We start from the raw sequence: 25,959 nt of genomic DNA, 5'->3' as shown, positions 1-25,959 counted from the left end.
TGAATTGTATGACTATACTGTATTCCTTTTATTCATCAATTTTTAGAAATTATTCTTCTGTCTGTTTTTCCTAGACTCTATTTGCTTTCCTTTTTTTTTGTTTTTTATATATTATTGGTCTTTATCATATCCTTAGGTTCTTTCCCTGTCTCAAGCATAGTATCATATCCTTGGAATTCCTCTCTGTCCCTCAGACTGCCTTCTGTAGCCTTCCATTCCCTACACCGGTCTGGACGTTTTGTTCCAGCTCTCCTGTCAGCCACCATGTGCATTGTCTTTTTTGCTTTCATGGCATAGAGCCACACTTCCAGGATCTCCTGTTTCTTGGTTCATTTAATATTTTGCTGGAAAACATCCTGCAGTAACTTAGAAGGCAGATATGCCTGGGTAAACTTTCTGTGTCCTTTTGTGTCTTTTCTCCTACCTTCACACTTAATTGTTGGATTCCACTGGGATAGGATGTTGAAGGGGAAATGGTTTTCTCATGGAACCTCAAAAGCATTGCTCCATTGTATCTGTCCTTTTTGTTGCTAATGGAAGGTCTGGAACATCTGATTCTCTTTCCTTTGTGGAGTATTTTTTCTCTCTAAAAGCTTCATTCTTGAAATTTCACATTAACACTTTTAAATGTGGATCTTTTAAACACTGTTTTAGATGCTGAAATTATAGCAGTGAATAGAACTGATAAAAATTCTTGCCTTCATGGATCTTATATTTTAATGTGATGAAATAGACAATAAAGAAATGAATAATTAAAATATATAACATGCCAGATACTGATAAGTAGTACAAAAAACAAACAGAAGGAGGGCCTAGGGCATGCTAGAGGTAGGGGGTGCAATTTTTTTTAATTGGGGTATATTGGGGAATAGTGTTTTTCCAGGATCCGTCAGCTCCAAGTCAAGTCATTGTTTTCAGTCTAGTTGTGGAGGGCTCAGCTCACTGGCCCATGTGGGAATCAAACCAGCGACCTTAGTGTTATGAACACTACGCTTTAATCAACTGAGCCAACCTGCCGCCCCGGGGGTGCAATTTTCTGTAGGTGGTCAGGGAAGGCCTCATGGAAAAAGTGATGTTGGAGAGACAGGAAGGGGCGAGCCTAACTGACATTTGGGGATAAAAGAGACAGTAAGTGTAAAGGCCCTGAGTTTGGAGCATGCCTGGCATGTTTCAGGGGCCTCAAAGAGGCACAGCAGCCAAAGTGAATTGAATGATGGAGCGTGAATTCAGAGAGGTTGTGGAGGATGGGCCAGGTTGTATAGTACCTACAGGCAGTTGTAAAGACCTTGGCTTACTCTGGGTATAAGAAGAAGCGCTTACGGAGTTATGAGCAGTGAAGTGACAGGATACGACTTACATTTTAAAAAGATCCCTCCTATTCTTTACTTAGTGTTGTAAATAGAGTATAGGAGGATAAGTACATGTGCCAAGAGAGACATTAGTCAGAATCTGAAGCGGTCAGAATCTGGATATATTTTAAAAGTAGAAATAACAAGATTTGCTGAATGATTATATATGGATAGCAAAATGAAGGAGTCATGAATAAATACAAGTTTAGGTCCTGAGCACCTAGAAAAGTAGAATTGACATTTACTAAAATGGGAAAGACTTGGAGTAGATATAAATATGTCTCATACGTATGTATGTGTGTATTTTATGTTCCTCAATTTGGATGTATCTGATATTTTTCATGATTAGATTCAGGTTCTACATCCCAGGCCAGAATACGACGTAATTGGTAGAGTGTCCTTCATAAGATGTCACATCCAGAGGCAAACGATGTCCATATACCTACCCCTCCTTAGTGATGTTGATTTTGATCACCTGGTCAATGTGTTAGGCATTTTAAATTTGAAATGGTTATGAGATACACTGGTGGAGCTGCCCACTACATATTGATATGAGACTAACATTCAAGGGAGGCGTCTGGGCTGGAAACGTGAATTTGGGAGCCCGCTGCCCATTGGTGTTATTTCAAGCTATGAGCCTCGAGGTAGCATGCTTAGAGAGGAGGAGCGATCTGAGGACTGAGCAGTGGGCATTCCAGCATTTAGAAATGGGCTTGATGGGGAGCCAGCAAAGGAAACAGGAGGCCGAAAGACCAGGGGAGTGCGTGCCCCACTGTCCAAGTGGAGAAAAAGAAGGAATGAGGGACAGGGTTTCAGATACTGCTGAGTCACATAAGATGAAGACCAAGGATAGAACAGGTTGTCAGAATGTTACTAGAATAGATTATTGGTGACTTTGTTAAGAGCCACTTTGGTTTGCGGTTACAGGAGCTCTTACGATACAGAATGAGAGCAGATGCAAAGGAAACAGCAAATGTAGTCTCTGAGGAGTGTTGCTATGAAGGGAATGGCCAGTAGCTGGAAGCAGTTGTGGGGTTTTTCTATCTTTATAATGGGAGAAGAGAAGTCAGAGCATGTTTGTATATGATGGGAATGTTCTTCTAGAAGGGGAACAATTGATAGCAAAGAGGAGTGGATTGCTAGAGCAAGAGATTATGAGAGGGGATGGAGCTAGTGCATCCGGGAAGAGGCTGGGAAAGTAGCTCATCCAGAGTTCCAGGAGAAAAGGTTGAGAAGAGCATCACAGATGCTAATACATGAGCACATGGGAGCTGAGGGAATGTTCATTTCCAATTGTTTTTGTTATCTTAATAAAATAGGACCTGTTCTGTCATCAGCTGAAGGTAAGGATGGGAGGTGGTGTTGGAGGTTTAAGAATAACGGAAGAGCTATGAACCAGCTGTCTAGTACAGTAGGAAAGTGAACGGGCTCATGAAACAGGAAGTTTGCTGGTAGTGCTAAGCGCCACTTAGCATTCATGAGAGCGTTCAAGTGAGACCAGCCAGCCTGGCTGTGTGGTTTTCTCCAGTCAGTAGTGGGGACTGCAGGATAGATGAGCAGTTAGATTTACTAGGCTTAGTGAGGAAAACAGAGCAAAAGGGAGGCGGGGAATTGAAGCAAGGACATAATTAAAAGGATGCACTTCGAATCTGAACTGGTTGAGGAGGGAAGTGAGGACATGGGGGGGTGAGAGACAGTCAAAGGTGGTAGAACCAGTAGGTGGTAGTCTTGGTGGGATGAATTTTGGGGTACAGAAGAGAGGTCACTGGAAAGATAGGGGGTGGTGTTTGGTGAGTGGGATGCTTGAAATGGACTGGTAGAAGGTTCAAATTTATAATGACAGGGTCTAGGATGTGAACTTTGGAGTAAGTAACCAGTGGGGTACAGGACGAGATTGTTGACTGGAACCATTCCTCTGAAGTTTTTGTTACCACAGTCCTGTCTTTTAATTTCCAAATGTGTTTTCTTATTTCTTTAATCATTTTTCAAAACTTTGCTCTTGCTTTGCGGATGTGACATCTTCTCACATCTCTCCGAGAACATTCATTAGATTTTTTAAAAGTCTCTGCTGCACCCTGAATTATCTCGTCTTCCTGGGTCACTTTTCTGTTTGTCTTCGTCTCTTGTTGCAAGCTTCCTTCCACTACCTGATGCCCGATGGTTTACTCATATTTATTCGTGAGGCAATTTAAAGCTGCTTGGAATCTCTGAGTGCAGGGCCAGCCCAAAGCCAGACGGAGTGCCAGTGTGCGAGCTCTGCTGTGTGCAGCCATTGCCCACGTGGAACTGTCTCAGCTCTTCCCAGTTCATTCCGCTCCTTTGAAGAACCCTGTTTTGTTTTATTTTGCTGTTGTCTCTCTGGAAGGTAAACCCCTAGGCATTTATATCTGGGGGCCAATAACATATTGATCAGTGTGTGTATCAGTTTGTCCTCCTGTGTCCAGCCCCCCACGTCATCCTAGTGTCTTCTGTTGCACCTGACATTCCTGGGGACTGAGCGTCTTTGAGGTTCTGCAGGGCATGTGGCTCCTGGCTTCCCCCTGTGCACTGTCTGGCACAAGGCCGCGTCTTTTGAGCGTCATCAGTCACCTGTCCTCCGTCAGCTTTTGACATTTCTGGATATTTTATTTTCTGCTGTCCTTTTTTCGTGTGTGTGTGCGTGCGTGCGTGCGTGCGTGCATGTGTGTGTTTATAACACATACACCCCTCCCCACCAATCCACCATCATTTTAATGGGGTTTTAGAAAGTAGAGGTTATAGATGCGTGTGCTCAGAAGACAAAATGAGAGGAAAAGTTACATTGCTTTTCCTGTGTGTTACATTATGTTTTTGGTTCACCATGTTTGCAAAGAGTAAATACAAAATATTAAGCTTTCTATGATCACTTTTCAATATGATTGAAAGGTAGTTTATTTGACTTCTCTCTCCTCTGAAATAAGTAGAAAATGGCATTATTTTAGGTTATAGATAGAGAAACTGAGGCAGTGAGAATTTTGATGTTAATCTATAACAGATTAGTGGTTACCTGGGGTTAGAGTGAGAGTACTGATTGGGAAAGACACAAAGGAACTTTTTTCCTTTTTTTCCTTTTTGCTGCAGGAGAGTTTTGATCATGTTGCTTAGCGATGTAGATGTCGCAGTCTTTTAGGTCAGAGGTTTTATTATGTACAGAAAGGTTAATGATAATGACCTAACTCTCCAGCAGTCTTCTGAAATTTACTGCCTGGAAGGGGCTTTGAGATTTGAGAATGAAAAATGCAGTTATTATTTGCTTAATTATCTTACAGAGGTAAGTTTAAAGGGATTTTTTAAAATGATACCCATCTCTGTATCAGAAACAATTTCATCAAAATGAAGGTGTCTTCCACTTACTACGCTTAATTTTGGTGGTATATTTGTGTAAAGAACAAGGCAATTCAACTTTTGGGATCTGTTTTTATACAAAAAATCAACTTCCAAAAATAATTTTCAGTTAGCATGTATCAGAAGTAGGGACAGGGTACAAATTTATAATCATAGTTTTCTGTTGGGGTTGATGTTTTTTTCTTACTGACCAGTAAGTATTTTTTTTAAATGAGAATAATGCTGAGAACTCTTTTTTTCTGGTTTCTTTCATTTGCTAAGTTATAAAGGATTTCATACTTTACTGAATGCTAGGAGAGACTATTACACAGTTTCTGGCAAGGCTGTTACAGCCAGTTAGAATCCGAGTTATCTGTTTTTGAAAAGAATCAGGATTTGCTCTTTTGAAATTTTATGATTGGATGTGTGTTTGATTTGTAAAATCTGTGCTAAAGGCTTAAATGTCATCCAGGTAGGATATAATAGAACAATAAGGATTATTATATTCCACGACGATTTAACAGTGTTACATGAATCACATGTAATAATTTTATTTCTGATTTATTTTTATCTTTTTAGAGTTATAGATAGTAGTATGAAAAACTTCAAAGCATTTTTTCGGTGGCTCTATGTGGGTAAGTTAATTGACTAAAACATTCTTGTTATTTATACTTCTTTTAAAATTGTGGGAGTATCAGTGTAGAATATTTCATTTACTCTAGTAATATTTCAGATACCTATAAAATAGAATAATATAAATGAACCCCTTTCTACTCTTATTTTCAGCAGTTTTCACTACATAGCCAGTCTTACTCCATACCCCCACCCACCCCCAGCTCCCCACAGATGTAACTTGTAGTATTGGTTGTCTATCATTTGCTGATTATTAACCTTTTTTTGCCTTGTAATGTCTCCTTGGGTTAAAATACATTTTTAAACCCCTGCTGTGTATTAGGCATTGCTAAGTGTTAGGTTTCTTTAAAAGAGAGAGAAAAAGAAAAAATATGACAGCCTCTGCACTGAGTAGTTTATTTCCTGTTTTATATTTTAGTCGTCTGTCTCTAGATCTCTGCTATCTATTATGGTAGCTAGTAGTCACAGGTGACTATTTAAATGAGTTGAAATTATATAAAATTGTATATTCACTTTGTTGGTCATGCTAGCCACCTTTGAAGTGCTCAGTAACCACATGTGGTTGGTGGCTACCATGTTGGAAGCACAGAGCTAGAACATTTCCATTGTCACTTCTGGACGGTGATGCCCTAGCTAAATCAGATGCAGACCACTTATGGCCTTTTTTGTATCTTCACAGGATCTTTGCATACACATTAACAAATATGTATTAACTTGATATTAAATATTATAGTGCTCTACAGTGTATGCATATTTTATTTAAGTCCATTTCTGCAGTTCTTCCTGTGACCTCTCTTCATGTCTTTGAAATAATCCAGCATGCGTTTCCCTCCAACATATCCAAAATTTGGTTGTAAATGGAATTTATCCCACATTTGTTTTAACTAATCATTTTAGTTAAAAATCTAAAGAGTAAAGTGGGAAATAAATTGCCAGTAATGTACTACCATGTTTCCCCCAAAATAAGACCTGGCCAGACCATCAGCTCTAATGCATCTTTTGGAGCAAAAATTAATATAAGACTTGGTCTTATATTATACTAATATTGTCTTATATTAATTTTTGCTCCAAAAGACACATTAGAGCTGGTGGTCCAGCTAGGTCTTATTTTCGGGGAAACACAGTAGCATCCTTTCAACAAATGCCCAGATCTTCAATTCTGATATTTTAAAAACTGACTGCATATGTGTCAGCCTAATATAATTGCTCCTGAAAAATAATGAATGTGATCTGCAGATGTTGACATTTATAATTGTTAAGTTTTTCTCAAAACTGTACCAACATTAGCCAGAACGGGGAGCCAGAGCATTCATCAGGCCAGCCTGTTTAATTAGTAAGGGTTGTTAATTAGAGTAAATTATAGTATTAAAACTGAGCAAAACCTTAGGAATAATTTTCTTTTACAGAAGTAGTAGTTTGGTTTTCCTTGCAATTATTTGAGTAATTTGGGCAGTTTAATATTCTTCTTGTGTGTACTAACTGTAATAAGAAGCCAGATTAGAAGAGAAATGAATTTATTTGTCAGTCCTTATCATTAGAGCAGAACACTGTAAAAAGCACACTGAATTGGGGCACTGGAGACCTCATTGTAATCTGGCTCTGCCACTAGTTAGCTCTATAACCTTGGTTTACCCTTTTGTAAGATGTCATCTCCATGAAGGCAGGGACTTCTTTTATTTTACTGTATCCCTAGCACCTGTATACGCTTAATAAGTCATTTTTGGATGGATAAATAAATGAATGGAACTAGATTATGGCTGGTTTTTCTGAAAGTTTAGAAGTTTGAATTAATTTAAAATGGTCTCTGAAATAATCTGTATTTGCAGAAGCACGCCCAACGTGCTTTTTCCTGACCAAACACAAGGAGCATGCTCAGACACTAGCAGAAGCGCACACAGTGAATGTTATGACTTGGGTGGGCGTGACAGAAAAACCGTATCGATGAAAACAACCCTGTGAAAGGACAAAGAGTCAGCCACAGATATTGAAGACAGTGTATAGATACAAGTGTATGTATACACGTGTAAATCTTAGTGCAAATATCTTTATGTAGTGAAGAAGCCCAAGGGAAAGAAACACATCTGTTTGCTATTCTAAGGCTTTTGGAGGCAAGATTTTAAGAAAAGAAACGTCCAGCTTAGACGGAGGAATCCCTGCACACGTAGTCTTAGCACAAGGCAGCAGTTAGGTTTGTTTGTCTGGAGTCCCATGGGTTGAGTTGAAGGAGAAAATGAACAGTAATAGTTTAGGAGGGTTAGACCAACCGTTTTGAACCTGAAAATATAAATCAAATTTAAATTCTTTACCCTTTAGTTTTCAGAAGACAATGAGTTTTATTTGGTGTAAAGAAACTGTTGAAAATTGCAAATTGAGTTCGGTGAAACACATTTAGTCTTAGAAAAGCATCTATAATTAAAGGTGTGTTTGCAGTTTTCCTTTAAAAATAGTTTTTAAATTTTTCTTTACAGCGATGTTGAGAATGACGGAAGACCATGTACTTCCTGAGCTGAATAAGGTAGTATATAATAGTATATTTCCCTAACGTTCTAATTATGCCCTGGTGAGCTCAGCTTTGATGGCCAGCTGGATACTCTTAGTTATTAACAGGCTGTAGACACGGGACAAATCTTAGTAAGCCTTTTATTTTTAAAAGAAGTTTGCATGTTATATATACATGTATATATTATATTTCATAGAATACCTTTATTATGACTATCGAAACTTATAATTTTCATGTTTATGTAAGATTTTACAATCTATATAACTTAGGGTGTTTGTATTCCTTACTTTAACTTCCCTACATCTTAAGTGCATTTTTATGTTCCTTGCAAATCTAATACTTAGATATCCATACCTCTGTTGATACCTAGTAAGCCCAGTTTCTTTCTATCTGTAAGGATTGTGACAAGTTGCAGTACAGTCTTCCTCTCAGATGCTCTTACGGAATAGGGGCAAACTTCCCCCTCGATTACTGTGGCCCGGTCATTGTCCCTGTCTAACCTGATTCAGATAGATTAAGTAATTTTGAACCTGAAAAAAAGGAGAGCATTCAAATTGCCTCAGTGGACTAAAAGAGTAAGGGATCACAACTCTTGGCTCAAAGTAGATCTTTTGTGCTGCAGGTGACTGGCCTTGTAAACTGGGGAAGTTCACATTAGCTGTTTCTCTGACATCACTCTTTGTTTTGGCGGCTAAAACATGTTAATTGTTCGGAAGGACCTAAATGTGTACTTTTTTTGAGGGCTGAAGAACTGGGGGTAGGGTGAAGCAAGGGTCACTAGAAGAAGCAGAGGCCAACTCTGAAGCAAGCAGCACTGCTGATTCGCAGCCCTGAACTCCTTAACGCAGGGCGAGGTTTTTATCTGGGTTTCCAGTCCCCCACTCCCAAAGGAGGGACTTTGCGCATGAAGTTTTATTTTTAGCACAGGCATAAAATAATAAACAACTTTAGGCTATAGGGAGTTCTGTAGCTATTGGATTGGCTGATTGGAAAAGGGGTTTAAATGTTTAATTCCATGCTTCTCAGATCCCCAGGATTTTATATTTTCAGATTTACATAATCTTGTGGATTTCTATTGATATTTCCTCAAAGGAACTTTGCTTCTTTGTCCTATGGCTTTTAGTAGATAGTAAAAAAAAAAGTCATATTTATTATTATATAATATTTCTTTTATTGGGAAGCTTTCTTTTATCTTGATTTTTGTTTCTTTTTGGTTTTGATAGATGACTCAAAAAGATATCACATTTGTTGCTGAATTTCTTACTGAACATTTCAATGAGGTAAGAAATTGGTATTTCTGTGATGCTGTTTTTTTCCTTAATAATTGCAATAAGTCTGGGTAATGGTAAGAAGTAATCAAATTTAATTCAATTCATTTGAAGTTCTTAGCAGTTATGCTTTTTAAACCATTGAACTAATTAATGGCAGTATGTATTTATTAAACATAAAGCCTATAAATTGAACTTTGCTTTGTATGTGTGTCTTATACTCCATTAAAAAAAAGAGGAGTAACTGCCACTAATTGCTCTCTTAAAAAATAAAGTTTTGGTTTGAATATAAGACTTTTTTTTTTTTCTATTATGAGTTGACTTAACAATTAAACTGTGTTTATTCTTTTTAGGCTCCAGACCTTTATAATCGAAAAGGAAAATACTTCAATGTTGAAAAAGTTGGTCAGGTATGGGCTTTGGATTCAACTTAGTTATTAACTTGTTTCATTTTTAAAAACTGATTTTAAAACATTAGCAGAGTTAGTCTTTATTATCCAGAGTTTATAGAAAGTAATATAATACCAGTTATATAGTAGCCCTATCCTTTTAGTGAAATAAACCAGAGTAGCAGTTTAATTAAACTTTGTGGTCTCAGAACCCTTTTACATTCTTAAAATTATTGAGGACCCTAAAGAGCTTTCATGTGGGTTATAGCTATCAGTGGTAGATATTATTAGGAATTATAAATTAAACAGAATAAAAAATTGTATCTTAATTTATTTAAAAATAATGAAAACCATTGTTATTTAAAACAACAGTTACCATTACATGTTAATATAAATATTTTTAATGAAAAAGAACTATTTCACAAAACAAAACTTAGTAAAGAGTTTTGTATTTTTGCAAATCTCTTGATGTCTGGCTTAGTAGAAGACAGCTAGATTCTCATCTGCTTTGGCATTCAATCTGTCATGATATGTTGTTTTGTTTAATGTATATAAAGAAAGTCTGGCCTCATGCAGGTGTGTAGTTGGAAAGGGAGAAGTATTTTAATACCTTTTTAGATAATTGTTGATATTCTTTGATACTGCGCTAAATCCTGACAAGTGACAGTAGTTTCAATGTTGATCTAAATTGCATCAGTGGACCTTTTATACCTTGCACTTTGAATGGATCTTTTACCTATGCATGATTTCATAATGCCATGTATTGGCCATTTGGAAAATACTGCTTCACTGAGTTATGCAGATCTTCCATATGCTGACACTTTTCTTCGTGTAGTATCCAGAAGTCAGATTTTATTAATATCATCACCAATCTCATCAGTCTTTAGGTACTGTGAAGCTGTCAGGAACACAGTGGCAGATACAGGTTTTCTGGAATTTTAATTTTTGCATGAATGTCTGAATTTTATCATTGGCAACAAATACTGTCAGTTGTTTGCTTAAAGTGACAGGCTCGTTTTATTTATTTCAAGAAGATAGCTGCCAAATACCCAAGAATGAATGATCATACTTTTTCTGCCAATCATGCTTTCAAATAAAAATGGAATTCCATTAACAACAAAAGAGCACCTGGCTTAAGTCACAACTATATTTTTGTAAATGCTTTGTAATAATAACCATCATGCTTTGCTGTGTAGCAAAAGTGCTTTATGTATAGTTCCCAGTTCTGTCACGCAGAATATTAAAAAGATTTGTGCTCAAGGGTTGAGATTTAATTAATAATTTTAATAGCTTCATCAGATATTAGCGAAACTGTCTGTGGCAAAGAATACAATGACTCCTGGTGTGGTTTGGTGTCACTATCTTGAGTCTTGGTGGTAGTGCCAGCAGATTTTCCCACCTGTGCTTTTGATCTTCAGTCCAGACGTCTCATTACAGTGAAAAGAACAAATTACATCTTGGTATTATTATAAAAATGGTACTGACTTCACACATTCCTAAAAACATTTTGGGAACTCTTAGGGGTCTGTGGACCTCACTTTGAGAACTCCTGCCAGAGAGTCGATTGACAGTCGACATTTTCAAATTAATTCACAAACTTACATGTATACGCTTAAAATACGCTTCATGAAAATGGAACACAAAATTTAAACTCCATTTATAGTCTCTACATCTCCAGCATTCTAATCTTTTAGCAGTTTGTTTAGTTGCTTGGCATTTAGCAAATTTTGGTCACTTAGAATATTAGCACTGCACTTTTCAGGAGGACTTGCCAGTAAAACAAACTAACTTATTAAATAGAATAATGTTAAATATAAACAACTTTTGAAGCCTAATCCTTTGGCTTCCTACATTAAAATTTTTAATTCTGTATTTCTAGTACTTGAAAGATGAAGATGATGATCTGGTATCACCCCCGAACACAGAAGGAAACCAGTGGTATGACTTTCTTCAGAACAGCAGCCACCTTAAAGGTATTTCATGAACCGAGTGATTTGGGCTGTGTTTATATTTACTTGAGACCAGTACATCAGCTTACAGTTTTGCTGAACACTTGCTGAATACTTATCTGTTCTTTAGAGTTATCTTTCTTGTCCACTTTACTTGATTAGAGAAACAGCAGAATAGCAAATAGTGTGTGGCATTACCATGATCAAAAACTCTCTGATATTGACCGCGATGTAGTAAGATTGCTTTTTCTTAAGTATTGTCTGTTTTGCACTCCATTAAAAGGTAGGATACTGGGAACACAACTGCAGAGCCTACTAGTCAGAGAAGTCTGTTTGCCAGTTCCAATTTGTCAATTCCAAAAAGCACAATAATGCATCACTGCGTTCTCCTGAAGTTATATCTCTTTGTTTACTTGTTATGCCTTTCATTCTCTAAGATCATAAAATGTTGATATGGTAAAACTATTTTACCTGCATTATTAGGAATGCAACACAAAATAGCAACCATTAAATAGGTCAGAACCTCATCATTTTAGATAAAAATATTTTTTAAGTATTTCTTTGCTTTCTCAAAGAGTAGTTTGGCCATAGTTTAACTGTTTCTTAGGTACTTAGGATACTAGCCACGTACACGTATTATTTTCTGTAATCCGTACAAGAACCTATGGGGTAGGTACGTGTTACCCTCATTTTACTAAAGAGGAAACTGAAGGTTAAAGAAGGCCCAAGATCATATAAGCTGGGAAGTGATGGAGCTGGGATTCTGCTAACTACAGAGCCTGAGTTTGTAACTGGACTCAATGGTAGTCTCTGACTTTTATCTGGTTGTTGCTTATCTGGATGGATGGTTGGCTGGCTGACTAGCTGGCTGAAGGAGGGAGTGAGAGAATTCTTTGAGGCCCAGAAGTTGCATCTTGCTTTTTTAACCCTAAAAGTCCAAATTCTTTTTCAGGGCAGAACATATTTTGTGTTGCTTGAGAGTCTTAAGATCACGTGAGAGGTACACTGATATAAGTTAGCTGTTGAATGGAGGGCGAATAGAGGTACAGCCAACTCAACTCATTTACTGTGTTTAATGAGGATGCCCGAGAAGGCGATGTGCCAGGAGTGTTAGCACCTGGGCCCTGTCACTGTTGTGCCAATGCTCGTCCTGGGAACTTGGTTGTTCTAAAATAGATCCCACCCCCGTCTTCCCCCACATCTTCTGCGGCTGAGAAGAGAGGCCTCATCTTAGCTACTGGCCTCAAATTTACCAGAGATACTTTGCAGATTAACTCTATCTCTTAAGTGCTGCAGGTTTTGCTGGTATGTGAGTTTCACAAGCTCACTATTCTCCCAGTTTCTTAGTCTAGTATGAAGTAATACCAACTGTCAGTTTGGAACTGTTAAGAAAAGTTGGGTGAAACTTCTTTCGAACATTGCAAAAATGAAGCGCTAAATGCTTACTGCATGAACTTTGTTAGTGCACACGGGAGGGTCAGTGTAGTGTGACGCACGCTTGGTCGCTGCTCTGGACGCTGCACACTGGCTTGGAGTCTTGCTCTGCTACCGCCCAGGGCTGTGGGTGGGGCAAGCTGCCTGACCTCTCTGCGCCCAGTTTTCTCCTCTGAAGATGAGGAGGAGAACAGTGCCTCACTCAAAAAGCTGTTGTGAAGAATCAATAAATTAAATGTTGCGCTTAGAATAGTGCCTGGCACAGAGCACACAAGCAGTTCAGTAGGCTAGCCTCTGAGCTATTTTTACCCAAAACACTTCGGGCACCAAAATGAGAGGTGTTTTCCCTCATGAAACCCATACTGACACCATCTGTGTCCTACCATTTAATTCCGATGCTAACTACCCAGAGGTAGCCCCAGACCACCGGTTTAACGGCTCGGTCCACAGGACTGCCCCCACTTCAGACTTTAGTCCCAAGCATTGGGTCCCCAGGCTACAAATTTGGGGGTTCCCACACCTCCTCGTCTTCAGATTTGATACCTTGCTAAAATGGGTCACAAAACTCAGAAACACTTATGTTTACTTGTTTATTATAAAGCGGCCAGTGGAAATGGTGCTCAGGGCAAGTGTGGGAAGGAGCAGGGAGCCCCAGGCTCTGTACCACCTCCCAGAGCCTCCAAGTGTTCACCTGCCCGGAGGCCCTCTGCTCCCTGCTATTCAGGAGGTTTTGTGGAGTTTCATTATGCAGGCATGATTGGTTAAGTCACTCACCATTGGCGATTGAACTCAACTCCAGCGTCTCTCCCCTTTCCTCCCTGGATGTTGGGTCTGAAAGTTCCAAGCTTCTATTCAGGGCGTGGTCTTTATGGCACCAGCCCCCATCCTGAAGCTGTCTAGGAGCCTGGCAAGCGTTGCCTCATTCAACAAAAGATGTTCCTATTACCCTTATCACTCAGGAAATTCCAAGGGTTTTAGCAGCTCTGCCAGAAACTGGAGTGAAAGACCAAATATCCTTCTGTGATACCACAGCAGCTGTCACCTGCTGGGAACTTAAAATGTTAACATGATTAGAATTTATTTTATTCAGCTTAGTTGGGATATGAGATGCCGCTGTAAGCGAGGATGACCTGCGGGGCACAGTGGAAGAGGGCGGGCTGAAGGCGCTGGATTTGGGTTTCATTCACAGGTCTCAGTACTTGGTCATTTTCACAGTGGACATTGCCTAAATCTCCTAAGCCTCTTTTTTTATCTGTAAAATGGAAGATGCAATGCTTGCTTTGTGCAGCTATTTTAAGCAATGGAAATAACAGATATCGAAAGAACCTAGCATAGTTGGTGTCCATAAATGCTAAATTATATATTACTTTCTACTGATAAAGTAGCCTTTTAAAAGTAAAGAGCTTAATTTCATAGCACTAGTTTTTTGCCTCCTGTTTTTATTTTTAGTATTATTCTCTTCCAAAACAATATTGGGCTGCTGTTGTCACTACATATGTGACAAAGAATAGAAAAGAATGAACTTTGTTTCATTATATGTCTTATGGTTCCCAGATCACCCCTTTCTTCTTAGTGCCAACAGAAGCACACTGTAGGATTTTGGTGGGAAAAATAGCATATAGAATAATAAGCCACTGGGATTCAGCTTGTAGTAAGTGTTTTTTTAGAGGGCAGGCAGCAGGAGATGGTGGAAGGCAGAGGCTATGGTCATTTTCAGTGAGGTTGTGTGAAGGTCTAATGAAGTGGCCCTGGAGAGTTCCACCATCTGGTAAGCTCTGTGGGCTGGCTCTAATAGTATTTTCTCCTAATCATCTGCTTTGCTATAGCTTTTTGTTTTTGTCTTTGTTTTTGTTTGAAACCAGAAAGTCCTTTGCTGTTTCCTTATTATCCTCGAAAATCATTGCATTTTGTGAAAAGACGGATGGAGAACATTATTGATCAATGTTTGCAAAAGCCAGCAGTAAGTTTGAAAGAAATGCATGTTTTTGTGTAGGAGCAAGTATGATCTCTACCATATGTGGCTCATTTATGTAAATGACCACAATTACTGAGATGAACCATATGAAATGCTAACGTTCAATGTTTTTGACTGACAGAAATGGCGGTCTGATGTGGTTCACACTAACATTCCCTTTTATTGTTAGTTTCTTACGTACATTGAAAATAAAGAGATTATTGAAAGATGTTGGCATCTTTAGTATTTGTTATAAATGGTCTTAGTTACATATCTTAACCTGCCATGCGCTTATCTCCAAAGTCCTGTTCAGCTCAAAATTTTCTTTTTCTTACTGCTATGCCTGTCATTAAAGTGTGTCGTGTGAAAGTTTTGATGCTATAGGTGATTTTTTTTACTAGACTTAACCAGTAATGGTCAGCCACTTCGTGCTCGTGTGTCTGTGTATATGTAAATGTTCTAATACTGTTTTTGATTTGATTTTATTTAGGATGTAATTGGAAAATCAATGAATCAAGCAATCTGTATTCCATTATATAGAGACGCTAGAAGGTAATTCTGTTTACCTTTTTGATGGTATAATCCAGCAGCCAATTTAAATTTTTCTTAATTTTTTTTCCTTTTGTTTTAGTGAGGACTCTACACGTAGATTGTTCAAATTTCCTTTTCTGTAAGTGTGTGTTTCTCCCCTATCACATGAGCAATACAATTTTGTTCTGTGTATTGATAGCTAAATATCATGTTTTGACATTAATTTTTTTTCCTTAGGTGGAATAATAAAACTTCAAATCTGCATTATCTTCTTTTTACTATTTTAGAAGATTCACTTTATAAAATGTGTATCTTAAGGAGACATACTGATATTTCCCAGTAAGTATTACTCTGAAGTTTAAATTGGAAGAGATAAGATTTTATTATTTTTAATAATAAAACACACTGCTTCCCTTCCCTACATTTCAAGTTTTAATTAAGCTACCTTGTGACTTGAGGCTTGTCACTGAACTGTTCTTAGTTTTCGCGTCATTTTGATCCCAGTGCCAAATTAGGAAGCTATATGATCCCTTCTAATTAACAGATTATCTAATTTTGTGTTGGTGTATAGCAATTACATGTAGGATTTTTTTTAGGGTTAGGAAAAATACAAGAGCAAAATACTCAGGATTATACTTCATGAACTTGTAGAAGTTCAAAACTGTATTTTGGGTCTTATAGAAAGGATTTTTATCTCATTACTTCAGGTTAAGTATGGTTTTCATTAAACAAGAGGCCTCACCTATAGAGAAATTTTTTGAGAATCCAAAGTAAAAGTTCTAAGAGGTAAATCATATTCGGAATGCTGTTAGTATCTTAAATGGTTTTAATTCTGAATTTCAAGGACTTTTTTTGAGACCAAGATGTAGCCAAAGAGAAATAATTTGGTTGTTCAGATGTCCTTAACTTTACAAGATATCTAGCTACTTTGGTGACTATAAGATTTTAAACCAAGTTGTAATTTTGATGTTAGGTTGACCTATCTACGTGTTTAAAATAGTTATCAGTATTCTGGAGTGAGCATCATGGTATTTTAGTCTGGGCTTTGGTGTTCAGGTAAATGTACTAACACTGCCAATCATGTTCTTTCAAGCATTTAGATTATTGGCTATCCAGGTTGTTCCACAAAGTCTCTTTTTTCCCCCCTTCTTTCTTCAAGATCTGTAAGTAATGGACTAATTGCTATTAAATTTGGGAGCTTCACTTACGCCACAACCGAGAAAGTGAGAAGAAGGTAAGTCTTGAAATTTGTTTAGGGGTGTGTGTGTGTGTGTGTGTGTGTGTGTAATGATATGTGTATGTGTTTAATAAATGTAAATTATAGGAATATGGTTAGACTCAGTTATAGTGATGACATAACTAGAAGGGTTTTCTCACTTGCAACATAGGGGCAGGATTGGTCGCATATTTTATACATAGAGAATGTTTTCGCTTACAGTTGAAAAGAACCTTACCACCCTGCTGCAGGAATTTATGTAGCATGGTTTCCTATAATTAATACTTCTGTGCTCCCCGTCTGTTACTAAGACAGTGATGTGGTTCTGGGTGCAGGTGGCTGAGGTTCTTGTTAGGACCGACAAAAATGTAAGGTGGCATTATTCTTAGTCCGGTGGGATTTTCTTAAGATACAAAAGGCACCCCTAAGGCTTTGCAGAGGAAAGAACTGACACTAATCATAGGCTGATCTTTTTCTCCCTCGCTTTCCTTACATAAAAGTTTTCTCTGGTAACATCTTTGAAGTTGTTGTGCCTTCATGTCAGTCGTGTTTTTTCTTTTCAGTCTAGTTAACTCAAAATACATAAAGATGTTGTTCATGGAATTTCCATATGCCTAAGGTCTGATCATTAATGTCAAGAGTGTTCGGGAACTGTGAACCAACCTCACAGATTTTTCTGTTTTCATGATTACCTATTTTTTAGGGCCTAGAAATATTTGTGAATAATCAGTACAACAGGTAACTGATTTTAGTGCAAACTAATGATACATTTTTAAATGTTATTGTTTGGAATGTCACTTGACTTTTTATTACACATTTTTGCTTGGCACGAGTGTAAGGTTATGCATACAGTATTTTCTCAGTAGTTACGACCATCTTTGCTATAACAAAACTTGTTTCAATTCTAGCACTTACAGTTGCCTAGATGCACAGTTTTATGATGATGAAACTGTAACGGTAGTTCTTAAAGACACTGTAGGACGTGAAGGAAGAGATAGACTCTTGGTCCAGTTGCCATTGTCTTTAGTATATAACTGTGAAGATTCTGCAGAATATCAATTCACGGGGACTTACTCTACAAGGTAACTAACTCATCAGTAAGATCGTCTTTCGGATATAACAGATGAATGTTTTTTAATGTATATTGTATATTCTAGTTCTTTAGGTATGCTAGATAATGGTTACTAGGGATAATTGTAAAGTCAACTGAGCAGAAATACTTCCATTTTTTATTAAAAAATGCTGGCTTCAACGGCTCTTCTGTCTCTTTGCTTTACTAGTAAATTAAGAATTATTTTCTGGAACAAGACTGGGAATTATTTGGAGTGAAGAATGGGACTTCCGTTAGTTCTTTTTTCAAGAGTAGCATTAATCCCAGTTTATAGCAGAATTATTTCAAATTGCCTTTAGTGTTTTCCTTCCAGTATTAGGCCCTCAGTAGCCATGTGGAGGGTACATGGCTATTTCCAAGAGATGGCTTTAGTTGACTGAGATTTAAATGTAAGCAGATCCCTTCTCTAATTTAAAAATGTTTATTTTCCTTGAAAGGGAATCAGAAACTTTAATAAGACGATGTTCTGCCTATTTGGAATTGCAGTATTTTCATAGAATACAGCACACAGCTTTTTTATACCAAGGCTGGTAGAATTATATTGGAAATGGGAATTTGGTAGAAATCGAGCCCATGGTTGACCCTGATACCATGCCTAGTAAACCGGGGAGAAGATCCCCTTTTCATGCCTGGGTTGGTTTTTCCCCTGTCTAGGCTAGATGAACAGAGGGGTGCGATTCCCACCCGTACCATGCATTTTGAGAAGCATTGGCGATTACTGGAAAGTATGAAAGCACAGTATGTTGCTGGGAATGGCTTTCGAAAAGTGTCCTGTGTGGTAAGGATGTACAAATTGTTTACTAAGAGTTATAAACATAGGAGGAAGTGACTTTAGATCTGTAAGGTCCTTTCAGTGCAAACATTTTGTGATACATTGCTTTTATTGATTATAACCATATTAGTCTCTTCAGCTATTTAGTTTTCTTGTTCTGAGAAAGCTTACTAAGCAATTAATAACAGTTCTAGATTTTAATTATGAAATTGTTGGTGTTGTATGTGGAGATCCTTTTATGTAAAATGAAGGCTGAATTTAGTGATTTTGTTGTAAACTGATGGGAAAACAATTGTCCTATAAAATTATTCTTTGTTTGAACTTCTGATTTCTGATTCCTTATATATAACTTATCAGTTAAGCCATTAATTTAAAAATTCTTTCTTTGGCCTTTTCTTTAGTTAAGCTCCAATCTCCGTCATGTGAGAGTGTTTGAAATGGACATAGATGATGAGTGGGAGCTGGATGAGTCTTCAGATGAAGAGGAGGAAGCCAATAATAAGCCCTTGAAAATAAAGGAAGAAGTGTTGTCCGAGGCAGAGGCAGAGAGCCAGCAAGCTGGAGCTGCTGCTTTAGCTCCAGATATAGTCATTAAAGTGGAGAAACTTGACCCTGAGTTAGACTCCTAATCTAGCTTGCCATTGTTTTGTATGTTTTCGTTACGTCAGAAAAAAACAGGAGATAGGCTAAGATGTCTTGAACCACTTTTAATTTTGTGTAGCAAAGAAATAAACAGTAAATTTTAGTTTTTTCTTACTCTGCCTCTTCTTTTAGTGGTATAGTCATTGTGATAGACTTTTTGCTGAAATTTCTTTTTATCACTGTATGCAGAACTAGTGTTTTAAGAAAACGTAAATTGAATGTGAAGAAAAAGTTCAGTCTTTTCTGTCAAAAGATAGGTATCAGGAATCATTCCTGTATCAGGAAGAAATGACATTTAAATAGTCATTCATCACTGGAAGTTTTGATGCATTTGGTATTTTTAAAATGTAGACATTTGTTCCTATTTTTCCATCTTCCACCTTCTAATTTATTTTAGGTCTCCAGAATATTTTCAAAATTATGTTTTCAAAATACATTGTACTGATTTACTGTGATGCTAAATAAACCAAAGATGGATACTGTCTTTATGATGTAAATAGCAAAACCACTGCTTGACACCGACTGATTATGTTTTCTCATTGTGCTGTATTTGAGCGCTGAAGTTTCTGAACCAGCAGTGTTTAGAAGTGTCTTTTTCCTCTGTTTAGAATTGGTCAAGGACATAAGGCTGTCTGTGTGGTTGACTCCTTGGGAACATGAGAAATAAGGGTCAACTAAACATAATTTAGCGTTAGTGCAGACGAGCCACTCCTGATTTCCTAATGCTCATTCCTAAAGTGGAATAGTCTTCTCATGTGACGTTCACAGAGTTTCCACTTTATGTATGAATTCTAATCGCAGTTCACTGATACATGAAAGAATCACTTTTACAGCTTTGAGTAGCTTTGGGCAGGAAGATACACCATTACAGGTAAGTGGGTAACTGCAGGATTGCTGTGTCGTTTGTCTGTTTCTTTAATAGGTAGCCGTTAACACTGGGATTTTAGGTACATTGCTCTTTCTATACTCCAGGTGTCTCAGTTGGTCTGATCTTTATTGGTTTTGAAAGAAAAGCTGATGAGAAGCCACTGTTGTGCGCAAGAGTGTGGAGCTTAGAACTGTGATGTACAGGAGGTGGACCCCGCTAGGGACCCTATAGCCTTGCAAGCCTTAAACGCAATTAACATTTAATTTACATAAATGTTTGTTTATGATTGGTCGGCGTTCGTGGCATAGTGCAGAATGCCTGAAGTTAGCTTTTGTGAATGAGAAAGGTGAACTGTCGGATGACATTACGGAGAAATTATAGGTTGTACTGTGTGGAGTATTTTAGAGTGAATGCAGTGCACAGATTTACCGCATAACATTTAAATAGCTGATGAATTTGGAGGACACAGATTATAGCTTGTTCTTAGAGTGAATTACAATTTCACAGTAATCAGCCAGTTCTTTATTAGACAGTAATCTGTCTCATGTGACTTCAGCATTCAATTTATAAAGATTTTTTTGGTATGTGCACATTTGCTATCTGTGGTTCCAGCACAGGGGTAAAGCAGAACTGAGACTTCCAGACTCTGTCCTTCTCCTGAACCAGGGATCAGAAAGAGTTCTAACTGATGTACCTAGCTTCCCCTTAACACTGAGTTAAATTAACAGTGTGACTTGGTCCTAATTATAGGATGATAATTTTTTCACTAATGCTTTTAATGAATATGATGCATCAAATATTTAGGAACTGGATTTGTATCAAAGTGAAAAAGTTTAAACTGTCCTGAGTCTCTCTTTAAGTTTTATTAAGAAGTATAGAGCAAATAATTGTCATTATCATTGTATTTTTAAATATATGCTGTAATTTCTACACCATTAGAAACTTTTTTTTTAAGTTAAAGTTTATTGGGGTGACAATTGTTGGTAAAGTTACATAGATTTCAGGTGTACAATTCTGTATTACATTATATCTCACATTGTGTGTTCACCACCCAGAGTCAGTTCTCCTTCCATCACCATATATTTGATCCCCTTTACCCTCATCATCCACCCCCCACCCCCTTACCCTCTGGTAACCACTAAATTATTGTCTGTGTCTATGAGTTTTTGTTTCTCATTTGTTTGTCTTGTTCTTTTTGGTTTATATACCACATATCAGTGAAATCATAGGGTTCTCTGCTTCTTCTGTCTGACTTATTTCACTTAGCATTATACTCTCAAGATCCATCCATGTTGTCACAAATGCTCCTATATCATCTTTCCTTAACGCCGAATAGTATTCCATTGTGTATACGTACCACAACTTCTTTATTCATTCATCTATTGAAGGACATTTTGGTTGTTTCCATGTCTTGGCCACCATAAACAAAGCTGCAATGAACATTGGAGTACATGTGTCTCTATAGGGAAATGCTTTTATATTTTTGGGGTAGATACCCAGGAGAGCGATTGCTGGGTCATATGGTATTTCTATTCATATATACCACATATCAGTGAAATCATATGGTTCTCGACTTTTTCTGTCTGACTTATTTCGCTTAGCATAATAATCTCAAGATCCATCCATGTTGTCACAAATGGTCCTATTTCATCTTTTCTTACCACTAAATAGTACTCCATTGTGTATATATACCACAACTTCTTTATCCATTCGTCTATCGAAGGACATTTTGGTTGCTTCCATTTCTTGGCCACCATAAACAAAGCTGCAGTGAACATTGGAGTACACGTGTCTTATGGATAAATGTTTTCTCCATGAAGATTTTTTGGATAGATACCCAGGAGAGGGATTGCTGGGTCATACGGTAATTCTATTCTTAATTTTTTGAGGAACCTCCACACTGCCTTCCATAGCGGTAGAAACTTTGCTTTTAATATTTAGAACCAATTTGATCACTATAGACTATATTTAGTATATTTAGCAGATGCTGGATTTGTGTTTTGAATTTAGTAAACAAAACAAAAGAGTGGGTATGTGGAGGACCCTGGGCAGATGAATGAACTCCAGTTACTGACTGGGTGGAACTCGGCCCTGACTTTCGTACATTGGGGATAATTGAGTACCTGTCTCAGGGTCTGAGGACTAAATGGAGGGTGTTGATAGAGAATTGTGGTTGACATATGAGACACCTGATCAAGATGAGCACTTCTTGTTACAATATTCTGTGCTTCTTTTCAAAATTGTATTTTTTTAGAAATTTAGCTGCTTTTTTTTTTTTTTTTTTTTTTTTGCCTAGACTTAATAAAACTGTGACAATAATAGTCTTTCTAATTCTCTGGCTTCCAAGTTTTTTCATTTTCTTGATTTTCTTCCAAAATAAAAATTTTACACTCAGCAAAATGCTGAAACATTTTTTCTTCTTTAGTCAGAACATTTGACTATAAATGTGAAGAAACTATTATGGTATAGTGTTGAGTTTATAAATGCCATATGTAGGGGAACCTATATATATCTGAATTAATCTAAATATTTTCCCATTCTTGAAAAAGTCCAGCAAGCAGACATGCATGTGCTAAATACTTACTTCTAGATGATGCTATAACTGAAATCATAGCTTGTATGATTTTACCTTGGGCAAGTCAGTTCCTTTGGCACCTCCTTAAGTTGGGACAATTATCTGTAGACTGTTTACATGTATTACATACCACTTTTAATTCTCACTTAGCAGAGAGAGATAATACTTAGGATTCCACTAAGTCAAGTTCACAAAAACCGTATAATGTGAGAGCAAGGAATATATTAGAGAAAAGAATAGTATTTTAACTCTTAGGAGGAATACTCAGTTAAGAAATTCTCAACTTTCAAAAAAAAAAAAAAAAAAAAAAAAGAAATTCTCAACTTTCCAAAGCTTCTAAGAAATGAATTGTTAGTATGGTAGGTAATCAATGTTTGTCAATTTCTGAGTGAAATCGCACAGGATTTCCGTGAAGTGCACACTACCACATCAGAATTGTCTGGACCAGTGATTAAAAATGCCAATTTGTAGGTGCCACCCAAGCGCACTCAATCAATGTGAAGATAGGGCCCAGGTCTGCATTTTTAACAAACTCACCTGATCTTATGCCCACTAAGGTTGAGAACCATTACTTTCTGTAGATGCTATTTTTCAGTATTAAATGTCATTTTTGGTAGTGAAAAACGTTAAAAGCTGCTCCTTTAGATGCATTGAAAATGGAGGTATTTTTTTTCTTTAAAAATGACCTTCAATGGTAGTTCATTTCACGCCCAAGATGCTCACCCCTACGTAGATCTGTACATGATGGTGGGCAGTTGTACCCCAGTTCCCTTTCTGCACGTGGAACAATGAATCCCTCAAGGCCACGTTTCAGCCTTAAGAAAGTCACATTCGGCTGAGTGGTAGATGCTAAGTTGGGTCTGTATGGCCCATGCAGGTTAGTAATAGGCCATTATCGCTCATAAATGTCACCTTTCCTCAGGTGCGTGCGGTTGGATTGACCTCACAGCACAGCCAGACACAGAGTACCGTGTGCTTACTGCTGTATGGATTATAAATCTACCGTGGCATGACTACAGAGCGCGTCTACTGACTTGATGGATGTTGTTTTAAATGTTAAAAGGAGGAGACAGCGTTGTGCTTTGTGCCTCCTACCATCCGACTTCCAGTGTTCTCATGTGCCCCCAACCCAACTGGAAACTTGAGGGACTTTTTATTCATGTCTGTATTCCTGATTCCTCTTGCAGAGTGAACATTATTATTTTAAATTATACTTTTTCCACTGTTTAGAGAAAAGAACTGGGTATTTAGGAGCCCAGTTAGATGGCTGCTATAAACTAACAATTGTCACCATTGTAAGTGACGCTGTAAAACTTTCTAACAGGGATAAATACGTTACTTTTTTCTTTCCACCACTTATTTTGTGCTGCCTAATTGTTGCAGAAAAAGGTGTGAAGGATGGAGATATATATATATATATATATATATATATATATATATATTTGTTCTTTTGGGATGCAAATTCAAGATTTCCTAGAGTGTGGGTAGTGAAAGGGTGAGACTTTGTTGTGGGGCCTGCCCGGTGTGTAGAGCCCTTTTCTCCCTGCTGGAGGAGCCAACAAAGGAGACCTGGAAATATGCCTGGGGTTGGCCTGAGGAGATCCAGGTGAGTGGTTTAATGGAAGCCTAGTCAGGAAGCAGCCATTTCAAATGCCGCAAGGTAGTGGAGAAAGGGAGTGATGGAGAATTGGCCGTTATCTGTGAAAAACTGAGTCAGTGGTTGCATTTAGAGGAAACTGCAACCTCTAATGTGTCCTCCAAGGCTCTGCAAGCTCCACCCTGCACTGTTCTCCAGCGTCACTCGGGGATTTCGCAACCTCGCTCAGACTGGCTTTCTTTCCATTTCTTGAAGGAACTGGATTCGACTCCAGAGCTTTGGGACGTGCCCTTTGCCAGAAATGTCCTTTCCTAACCCTTCACAAGGTTAATGCTTCCTTAACTCATCGTTTCTCAGCTAAATGTCTCTTCCTCAGAAAAGCCGACTGTCATTTTAGGAGTCTCTCTTACGGATTCCCCTTTATATCAGACGTCACAGTTTGTAGTTACGTATTACTTTGGTACTCATTGTTTTAGTGTCTCAATTAGATTATAAACTCTGTGACACCAGAGATCATGTCCATTTTGGCTATTTTCCTGTACCCACGTGCCTAGCATAGTGCCTGGTGCACAGTAGGTTCTCAGGTAATATCTGATGATTTGATTGCCAAATATACAGCGAAGTAGACACTGGCTTGAAATGTAAATGACGCATTATCCTGAAATCTTAACGTTACAGTGTTTTCAATTTGTTCACCAATGGGTTGTATTCCAAACTTTGCAGATTGGTTATTTGACTCAGATTACATTTCTCTATAGAAAAATTCTTTGTTGGTTTTTGTCAGGCCTGCACCCACTGAAAATAACAATTACAAATCGGCAAGCTCCACTCCAGCCAAATATTGGAGACCATAGACCTCGATTTTCAAATCAAGACTCCCAACTTTCAGCCTCCACATAATTTTTAAGGACTTCATTTCTGTGAATTTAAAATAGAAACGATGCATTAAAATGATGACTGTTAGTTTTTAAAAAGTCCACGATGACAACAATAGGAACTTTCGGAGGTATTGTAACCGTAGCCTTATGGGAGTGGGTGTGGAGAGGATGGAAGAGGAGGAAGTGGGGACCCCAAATGTAGGCAACGCTTGAGTTTTGCTGCAGGAGTGGTGGCAGTATGGGGGAGGACATGGGCGTTAGGAGACTTAAAAAAAAAAAAGGATGGATGATACAAAAGCATATTTACACATCCATAGGAGTAATCCACTAAAGGGGGAGAAATTGACCATTTTAGAGAGAAGGGAGAGCATATGTGAGAGTGACATCTTTGAGCAAAAAGGGCTGGGACCCACTGACCAAAGGGATCATCAGCCTTAGGTTGAAGCAGGATGTTTCTTCCATGCTAACAGGAGCATCAGGGGACACGCTGGCTGATGGTGAAACTGGTGGCAGTACAATTTTCCCCATGAAATAGGTGCTAAGGTTTCAGCAGAGGGGAGAGGGGAGGAGAGGAGTGAAATGGTCGCCTCAGAATGAGAACATGGATTTGCTAAGGAAGTGTTAGCATTGAGGGTGCACTGGAGATCTGTGGTACAGACTTAAAGTGAGTCCAATTAATGGAATTATTTTCTCAGGCTGCTTGGGTGTGGGGTGGCTTAGGTGGAGCATTGGGTTTAATCTGAATTGGCGTTTTGTCAAACCCTTCCAACAAGGCAGAGGCCAAGGGGGTTGGAAAAGGTGGTAAAACAGTGACAGGGTGAGTGGACTAGAAGGTGGAGAATTGTGGAATTTTAGAATTGGATGGAAAGATAGGGAGAGGCGGTGCCAAAGAGACTCATTTGCAGTGACTATTACAGAGGTGAAGTTGATGACTGGTGTCACTGGCAGTGG

General features: G+C 38.0%; 1 protein-coding gene across 6 annotated transcripts in view; it reads left to right on the top strand.

Annotated features, from left to right (window-relative positions):
* ANAPC4 (anaphase promoting complex subunit 4) overlaps nucleotides 1–19,193 on the top strand; it is a 34,837-nt gene extending 15,644 nt beyond the window's left edge. For 3 of the 6 annotated variants that reach the window (XM_081079186.1, XM_081079185.1, XM_081079183.1), the window contains 14 exons: nucleotides 5,271–5,326; nucleotides 7,793–7,839; nucleotides 9,048–9,104; nucleotides 9,446–9,502; nucleotides 10,362–10,406; nucleotides 11,361–11,454; nucleotides 14,727–14,824; nucleotides 15,309–15,370; nucleotides 15,450–15,488; nucleotides 15,587–15,688; nucleotides 16,509–16,583; nucleotides 17,474–17,647; nucleotides 18,331–18,454; nucleotides 18,850–19,193. In XM_081079186.1, the coding sequence (XP_080935312.1) occupies nucleotides 5,271–5,326; nucleotides 7,793–7,839; nucleotides 9,048–9,104; nucleotides 9,446–9,502; nucleotides 10,362–10,406; nucleotides 11,361–11,454; nucleotides 14,727–14,824; nucleotides 15,309–15,370; nucleotides 15,450–15,488; nucleotides 15,587–15,688; nucleotides 16,509–16,583; nucleotides 17,474–17,647; nucleotides 18,331–18,454; nucleotides 18,850–19,077 (1,258 nt within the window). In that variant the 3' untranslated portion in view covers nucleotides 19,078–19,193. The remainder of the gene's footprint in view (nucleotides 1–5,270; nucleotides 5,327–7,792; nucleotides 7,840–9,047; nucleotides 9,105–9,445; nucleotides 9,503–10,361; nucleotides 10,407–11,360; nucleotides 11,455–14,726; nucleotides 14,825–15,308; nucleotides 15,371–15,449; nucleotides 15,489–15,586; nucleotides 15,689–16,508; nucleotides 16,584–17,473; nucleotides 17,648–18,330; nucleotides 18,455–18,849) is intronic. The other 3 variants (XM_081079188.1, XM_081079187.1, XM_081079184.1) reach the window with 1 other exon arrangement.
* The last annotated feature ends 6,766 nt before the right edge of the window (nucleotides 19,194–25,959 follow it).

The sequence above is a fragment of the Rhinolophus hipposideros genome, assembly GCF_964194185.1.
Source record: "Rhinolophus hipposideros genome assembly, chromosome: 1".
In the NCBI taxonomy this organism is placed as follows: Eukaryota; Metazoa; Chordata; class Mammalia; order Chiroptera; family Rhinolophidae; genus Rhinolophus; species Rhinolophus hipposideros.
This window is presented reverse-complemented; position numbering and strand designations above follow the sequence as displayed.